Source organism: Histoplasma capsulatum, genomic scaffold, assembly GCF_000149585.1.
Source record: "Histoplasma capsulatum NAm1 scaffold_5 genomic scaffold, whole genome shotgun sequence".
NCBI classification, from domain to species: Eukaryota; Fungi; Ascomycota; class Eurotiomycetes; order Onygenales; family Ajellomycetaceae; genus Histoplasma; species Histoplasma mississippiense.
The window spans coordinates 1,652,945-1,661,005 of record NW_001813978.1 but is presented as its reverse complement, the minus strand read 5'-3'; the positions used below and the strand labels follow the sequence as shown (position 1 = coordinate 1,661,005).

Genomic DNA, 8,061 nt, shown 5'->3' with positions numbered 1-8,061 from the left:
AAGCATCTCACTTACCCGTACCTGCTTGACCGCCATCAACTCTTTGGTCCTTGGACCCGCTTTGATTTTCTTTGCCATCTCCTCTATTATGCAATAAATGTGTTCTGTCTTTGCTTTCCAAGCCCGTCGGCTTTGGTCGCTGGTCGTCGAGCGGGGACACTGTCGCTGATCAACATGATATTCCTCTTTGCTGGGTTGCACCTCAGCTTCGTCGCTGATCTTCTTTGGCTATCATTACGGAGATGTCGAGGTTCTCATCGCGCTGCAGGTTGGATGGTGATGGTCCTCTCCGCCACTCATGCTGTCCTGATGAGAGGCGGGACTCCTTTTCCTCTGCGTGATGCTGGCAACCTCTTCGCACTCATCGTAAGTTCTTGCACCGCGCACAAGCTTATTGACCTAACCGGCTGGCAGGGTGTCATGTCTCTTGGAATACTATCACTGTTTTTCATGCCATTCTTCCGCCGGCCCGCCTATGAGATCTTTCTTCGGCTGCATCAAATTACCGCGTGCCTTTGTGTCTATGCCATCTGGCGCCACCTGCCATCCCACGGAGTCGTTACTCGGCTCTATCTGTACATCTCACTGGGTACCTCTCTGCTGACTCTTTTCCTACAGTCTGTGCTCTTCCTCTACCGAAATGGCGTCTTCACGTCCCGCGGCTGCCCTCGAGCATCGGTCACTTACGTTGGGAGAGGGGACAGCAGCAGCCCTGATAACTGCAGCTCCAGACCCATCAGGATCCGTGTTGCCCTCTCCAGGCCGCTGAGGGTTCGCCCTGGACAGTACATCAATCTGTGGATGAGGTCCGTGAGCTGGTGGTCGTGGGCGCAGAGCCATCCGTTTACGGTGATGTCTTGGTCTCCAGTTGAGCAGAGCTCTTTGGATCTCTTCGTACAACCTCGTCAAGGCCTTACGGCTGATTTGCTTCGACATGCGGAGGTGGACAATGGGGTTTCCTTGTCCTTTCCCGCATTGGTCAGCGGGCCGCATGGTACCAGTGAACCTGCAGGGCAATACGAAACGGTCCTGATAGTGGCCAGCGGGTTTGGCATCGCTCCGGTTATTCCATATCTCAAGCAGTTGATCCATGGGTACAATACGAGTACTTCTCGAACACGTCGGGTGCATTTCGTGTGGCAGCTGCGTACCCTGGGTGCGTGTGACCGTCTCCTACGATGGGCGGCTTAGGCTGACTTGTTACAGATATTGCGATTGCCGTACAGCCCTGGCTCAACGAGTTGCTGCAGGATGACGTCCTGGATGAAGGCTATGTATTTGGTCGTGTTCCTTGGCCGCTTCTTGACCAAGCTAACCGCAGCGATAGATCCTGACCATTTCAATCTACGTGGAATCCGGCCAGATCACAGGCGACCGAATGCCGTTTGGGGGACACGAACGTGCTTTTGTCTACGGAGGCTCAGCAGACTTGCAGGATATTCTGCAGACCGAGGTGTCCGGTGAACGCATCAAGCGGCTAACTGACGTTCAAGAAGAGCGAGGGGACGTGCTCGTGATGGGTAAGGATCTCCCACCACAGGATCATGGTGGAAGTGCTGATCGACTTAGTTTCTGTTTCGGGCGAATTGCGGGATCATCTGCGAGAGATCGTTAGAGGCTATCTGCATGACAACGTCAGGATGTCGGAGCTTGAATTTCAACCGGATTGACATGGGGAACTGCACTGGTGGCAATCTCCGATGGCACAATATTTGAACCGGATAAGACTTAGCTTAGAATAGTACTTAGAGTAGAATGAACCGAGTTGAACATGCGACATGTCTTCAACTCTATAAAATGACCAGTGAGCGGCAATTGATGTATCCCATATGTGGGTGACCAAGTGAAAAATTCTATGTATCTCACTATGCTGCCTCATGCTTATGTTTCGCGATTTTCTTTTTACACTCATTGGGTTCAGGGCAGACGCCGGGCCACAGTGACAGTTTAAAATAGAGTACTACATTAAAAAAAGGCCGAGCTGTTTCTGTAACAAAGAGCTTAAAAAACAATAATTACACAGACATAGGTGGTACAGTGGGCTGGTGAATTCATACCCTGACCCCTCGCCTTGGCGATATGCAGGATACAGTGCCTTGCAAAATCAGCTTGGGCCCTGTACCAGAATAGATTCAACGAGAGGCTATGTTAATGGTTGGGTGGGCAGCTGCACTGTAATTGCAGTCAATCAAAGCGAGAGTAGAACGTGCGCGCAGAGATCAGGGCGAAGGAGACCAGCCCGACGAGGTAACCCTTACTCCACCGTCGCCTTGTCAAGAGCGGATGCTAGAGCGAGTGAGAAGACCGCAGATGGTTGCACACTGACGACGGAAACTTACCTTCATCAACTCATCGAGCCAATCCGTAGAAGTGGTCGCCGACAGAAACCCAACCGCATCGGAGCCCGTCGGCCAACGCTGAAGGTCGCTCACCCCGATGGCCCCCTCCTCTTTGGCGTCTTTGTCCATCAGCTCCATCACCACAACTCCCAACGCCTTGATCTCTCGCTCCCGTGGTAGATTCGGTGGGCGCGGTTGACAGCTCTCTAGCCTCGCTGCAGCATGTCATCAGCAAGAGTCCAACATCCATCAACGACGATCTGGCTTACCGATCTTCACTGACCCATCGCAGCCCACCAGGACGCCGGAACAGCTTAGAGATCTGTGTTCGAGGCCGTTTGCCGCTAGATGGGACAGGCCGTTAAGAACCTACCATGCATTAGACGCGCCACAAAGGTTATCGTAATGGAGACTTACCTGTGCCACGACGGAAGCTAACTGGATCTCGTTGGGCCATTTTCTACAAGCGACCAGGTGGTCCAGAGAAACCGGCTGATGTTCGAAGACGACATAGAGAAGATCTGCGGTCAGAAAGCATTCCTGGGCGAGAATGATGTTGTCATGTCGGATACATTTGAATCTGTCCAACGTCTCGTCGATCGCTTCTTTGGAAAACTCCCTAACGGCGAGGACGGTGGAGGGGCGGACGATGCGTTCCACCACGGCCACCGGTCCTGCCAGTTCGCACTCATAGACCCTGCTGAACGTGTCCCACGGAGATTCGTTCCGGACCACAAGCGCCTGCTGCGCCCGATCACCCGAGCTCACGATGACGGGAAGGGAGAGACCTCTTGGCTTGCCTTTCAGAAGTTTCCGAGGGGGCTCCTGGAAAGGAGAGCCCTTTCTTTTGTTTGGTGGTTGGGTCGGAGCCGGACTTTGAGAGGAGAGCCTGTCACCTCCCAAAGGTCCCAGATTGAATTGGGTGTAGCGTTTATCGGCCGGTGCTGACATGTCTGATACTGTACTGTAAATGATGTGCAAAGGTAGTCTCTCAGGTCAGTGGGACAAGCCGCGAGGTATAAATAGGCGCCGCGAGCCGTTTCTGGCTCCCCGGCGAAATGGAGTAGGGCCACGTTTTTGGGAAGCGAGGCGTGGCGCTCCATTTTGAGGCCATCAGAGGCATATAAAATGCTCCCCGCCGTCCACGTGGAAGGAAAAGGCAGATCATCTCCTTCCAAATATGAATAACGGGTCTCACCATGGCCTTACTCACTCAAGCAGAAATACGGCTGGCGGCTGAGCGCCGCCTCAAATACCAAGGCACAGCCAAAATCAACCTGAATCAAATTCAAGTTCCGCTCGACAGTGACACAAAGAAGCTGAAACGGCTGCGTGGAATCTTCCTAAAGGAAGGTTGTCTTCGCCTGGATGACCGGAACCATGTTGTCTGCACCGTTTCCCGTCGAAACCTGGAGGCGTCTTTACAAAGGGCAGGTGCCACTGCGGGCTCCCTGCTGACTAATAGTGCCGAACTCTACCAGCACCTATGTTTTCCCGACGAGAATGTCAAGTGCCTGCATGGGCGACACCGAATCAAAGTTGGCCGTAAGGTTCTACCGCCCACCGATCGCTGGTGGACGGTCGATTTATACCTAGATGGTAAGATGTCTCGCTGCGCTGTAGGTTTGCTAGGTTGAAACTGATCACTCTGTACAGATATTGGGGAGCAGCTGCGAACTACGCTTGAAGAAGAATATTGTAATGAAAATGAGCCCAGCGACGGCGAGATCTACTGTAAGATTCGACAATATCAGGAGGAAGGAAATGCTCGATCTGAAAAGAGATGGTGGGCGCGGTTGTCGTCAAGCAGCAAAGGCGACCGGCTCCGACAGCTATCCAACCATGTCGAGCTCCGCGCCGCGTTCAACGCTGTGCTACTGCCGATTCCTGGGTGCCGGGGTGGGATGAGGATCAGTATGCTGGGCAAAGTGACCGGTCTCAAATGTGATGAAGTGGGTCCCTACAGCTACGAGGTTACTGGCTTGCTCTAACGTGTGAGCAGGAAATAATCAACTATCTGACGCACGTGAAGGAGTCCTGGACCTCCTTTGTCACGCCCGATCCATCGGACATTGCGGATGCCGCCCAGCGCGCCGCGGAGACTCGGCGGCGGTTGGCGAAGATCGACCAGCATACGGTGGAAACCCTGCAGCTGATGGCTCCCGGTGCTTCCAGTGCCGAGTCAAGGAAAGTTCAGGGCCTCGTGCTGAGCGGCCAGGTATTCTCTGCCTTCAGCGAGCCGGAACGTTCTGCCATCTGGGGGAGACTGCGAGCATTCGATGGTCTGATCCCGTCGCTCTTCACCTTCTTCGAGGATTTCAAGTATCTGGAATCCTGTGCCCACTGCGTGAGGCGCCTCGTCAAGCTCTCCGATAAAGCGCCTACCGTCCGGCAGGCGATGAAACATATCTTCACGAACAGGAACCAGAGCGAGGGACAATGCTTGATCCAGACATCAGATGACGGATTCAGAAGGACGCCCGGAAACACCGAGAGACAACTCGATCTCGGATACCGGCAGATCTGGATGTACGCGATGCGGCACCATCTTGAAGCGGCGAAGGAGAGCCAAAACGGCGATGACCGACTGGCCAAGGCCGCAAGCGAGAAGGCGGACGAGACCGTGCTATATCAGATGGCAGTTCTTGCGCGCAAGCTGGGGTTCGAATCCCCACAGATATCAAACCTTATCGAAGAGCATCCGGATCGACTGATCGCACGTGGTGCTCTGTTGAAAGCTCGAAAGCCCGGTTGCTACCGATACGATCCGAGCATGTTCGACAATCTGGTCGATCGGATCGTCGGATGTTTCTCGACGGCTGAGCCCTGCGAGCCAGAACCGTCGTGCGAGCTCATCGTCGACAGTTCGGTCAAGCCCAAAGCCCGGTGCGGGTTTCCCACCACCAAAGTCCACAGACAGGATAGTCCGTTTCTGTTCATGGACCATCTTCACACCGACGGGGTGCAAGTGGGCGAGAGAATCACCACCCTGTTTGTCCGACGCTGTGTGTATTTTGCATTTTTCGGCAAGCCTTCTCCTCATAGCTCCAATGAGCTTCACTCCGGACCACCTGCCGATGAACCGTTGTTCGTGCCGGAGGATACCCTGATGGAAGAGGCCAGACTAGGTGAGCGAGTAAGTCGAGAGCAGGAGCGCCGAGAACAAGTACGCCAGGAGGAGGCTCGTCACAGAAGAGAGCAAAAAAGAGAACGCCGCGAGCAAAGACGCCAGCAGAGAGAAGCAGAAAAAAGAGCGGCTGCGGAGCTAGCAGAGCAACAACGACTACAGAGAGAAGCCGAAGAACAAGCAGCTGCGGAGAGAGCGGAGCAAGAAAGATTATGTAGAGAATCAGAAGAGATAGCCGCCGCCGAGCAAGCCGCTGAACAAGAACGATTGCAAAGAGAAGCAGAGGAGAAGGTTGCCGCCGAGTTTGCTGCTGAACAAGAGCGACTACAAAGAGAAGCTGAGCTGGCTGCTGAGCAAGAACGACTGCGGAGAGAGGCCGAAGAGAGAGCTGCCGCGGAGCTAGCTGCGAAGCAAGCGCGGTTGCAAAGAGAAGCCGAAAGAGAAGCCGAAAGAGAGGCAGAGAAGCTAGCAGAGCAAGAAAGAATTAGCAGAGAGATGGAAGAGAGAGCAGAACAGGAACAGGCTAAACACATGGAGCAACTACGAAACCAAGAAGAACTCTTTGAAACAGAAGACTACCCAGATGAAGTAGATAGAGAGCAAGTTACGCAAGCAGCACAAGCAGCACAAGCAGCACAAGATAAACAAACAGAGCAGGGTGTATCTGCGCAGACAGAAAATTCCAAACGAGTCACCCAGCTTGATCTGAGAAGATTACTCGGACAAGGACCCGAAAAAGATGAACACTCTGGCGAACCAAGTCCCGAAGCATCCTTACAGGTTGCGTCAGGTCAGGAGAGGATCAGAATCGTTTTTAAAGTTCTCGAACGGGGGAATTGGAAGGAGGCGGACATAGTATTAGTGGACCCTGCCGAAATCGATCAGGACGAACGTTGTTCCGCGGTTGAGCGGCTGGTGATGAAATACCGGCGAAAAGGGGTCGGATTCACCCCGTGCGACAAAGACAGCCGGGACATCAGACCTTCCGATTGTTTTCGGGTGGCGAGAGAAGATGGAACAAACACAGTCCTCTTGGTTCCAATGAAGCAAGCAACTGGAGGCGGGCAGCTTGAGTTCGTTTTTAACAGGTTTAAGCCTGCGGAACAGGTAGCAAAAAAGAGTCGTCGCTGAGTATTATTGACCTAGAAACTATGTATATATGTAACAGTCGGCATAGGTCAGTTTGACCTGTGTCAGCGGAACTGGTGTCAGCGCAACTGTTGAGTATCACGGTGGTGTGTAAGAGATCTGAAACACATACTGAAACATGTATCTGTATATATATTAGGCATTCCCCCTTCTAGAAAACAAAAATAACAAGAATCTGAACACGCTACTATCACTTGTTTCTCAACAGCAACTGTGCCAGCTCACATAAGCACCGGGTGCACCATCCCTCTTTTGGCTTAGCGCGCAGATATTGGCATTGCAGCCTTTGAGCCCAGCAAAGAGCCTACGATATTCACAGAGGCTTTCCTCAAGATGCACCAAGGCGGCGCTAGATAACAGCGGAAAGTTTCCAACACAAGGGAAAGGGCGTGGTCACACCAACTGATTCGTCTTCAATCCGTTGTCTTTCTCGGGTCAGCCTGGCTCTGGTTCTGACGATGATCATTTGCAAACCTGCCGTTTGTAGGAAACCCCCGCTTCCGTTCCAAGACACATTATGCATCCGAGCGGCGACGTGGCTACAAAGTGTGATCCTACCAAGGTTCACCATCAGCCCAAGGAGATCTGCGTTGACCCCTATTGGTTTGACGGGTTTATTAGGCCGCGCGCAAATTCGATCTATCACATTCTTTTAGAATCTGTGTACTATCCTTGTTTCTAAGCGAGGAGTTTTGTCTCCATGACATGACCAATGGCCACAAAAACGAGGCCATGGAAGATAGACTTTCATACAGCGAGTTATAAATATAGGTACTCACCGCCGCATGGAACGAGATCTCTCTTCCTATCTTATTAGGTGGCGGACAAGACAGTTTGATATTGACACGTCGAACCCCCAGATACTGATTTCGCTTCCAAGGCAATGGCCGACGGTTCGGCGCAGGTTCAAATGCGGAATCTCCAATCCAGTGACGAGCTCGACCTGGTTGACGCAATTGACAAGCTTCGATCACAGGGAATCAGCCACTATGTTTCGCTGCCACAGCTGATCGTCTGCGGGGACCAGTCATCTGGGAAGAGTTCTGTGCTGGACGCTATCTCAGGAATCCCATTTCCGACAAAAGACAACCTGTGTACGCGGTTTGCTACCGAGGTGATACTGCGAAGGACAGCAACGGAGGGTGTTTCAGTGTCCATTGTGCCTAGCCAAGATCGCCCCGAAGCCGAATGCGAGCAGCTAGCTCAATTCCGGGAGTCACTAACCGCTCTAGATGATGTGCCCATTCTGATCGACGGAGCCAAAGATGCAATGGGACTTTTCAGCGGCGAATAACGCCCTTTTCCAACGATGTCCTTCGGATCGAGATCTCGGGGCCGAATCGACCTCACCTGACGATCGTCGACCTTCCCGGGCTTGATCCACTCAGAGAACAAGATCCAGGAAAGCAGCAGGACATCGACCTTGTCCAGCGACTAGTGCGGTCT

General features: G+C 52.9%; 4 protein-coding genes across 4 annotated transcripts in view; 3 read left to right on the top strand and 1 right to left on the bottom strand.

The window, feature by feature from the left end:
* Positions 1–279: 279 nt before the first annotated feature.
* HCAG_05344 (predicted protein) lies at positions 280–1,615 on the top strand (the record flags this gene model as incomplete). Its single annotated transcript, XM_001539827.1, has 4 exons — positions 280–366; positions 619–1,156; positions 1,207–1,274; positions 1,328–1,615. 4 exons carry the CDS (start codon positions 280–282, stop codon positions 1,613–1,615), a joined length of 981 nt encoding a protein of 326 aa, XP_001539877.1.
* Positions 1,616–2,184: 569 nt separating this feature from the next.
* HCAG_05343 (predicted protein) lies at positions 2,185–3,290 on the bottom strand (the record flags this gene model as incomplete). Its single annotated transcript, XM_001539826.1, has 4 exons — positions 2,185–2,286; positions 2,340–2,554; positions 2,609–2,708; positions 2,757–3,290. The coding sequence occupies 4 exons, from the start codon at positions 3,288–3,290 to the stop codon at positions 2,185–2,187; spliced, it is 951 nt and encodes a 316-aa protein (XP_001539876.1).
* A 429-nt stretch (positions 3,291–3,719) lies between these two features.
* Positions 3,720–7,021, top strand: HCAG_05342 (predicted protein; the record flags this gene model as incomplete). Its single annotated transcript, XM_001539825.1, has 6 exons — positions 3,720–3,773; positions 3,821–3,938; positions 3,996–4,291; positions 4,372–6,539; positions 6,649–6,705; positions 6,877–7,021. The coding sequence occupies 6 exons, from the start codon at positions 3,720–3,722 to the stop codon at positions 7,019–7,021; spliced, it is 2,838 nt and encodes a 945-aa protein (XP_001539875.1).
* A 477-nt stretch (positions 7,022–7,498) lies between these two features.
* Positions 7,499–8,061, top strand: part of HCAG_05341 (predicted protein) — a gene marked incomplete at both ends in the record, with an annotated part of 2,574 nt that continues 2,011 nt past the window's right edge. Inside the window, 2 exons of the mRNA XM_001539824.1 lie at positions 7,499–7,729; positions 7,900–8,057. Coding sequence (XP_001539874.1) covers positions 7,499–7,729; positions 7,900–8,057 — 389 coding nt within the window. The remainder of the gene's footprint in view (positions 7,730–7,899; positions 8,058–8,061) is intronic.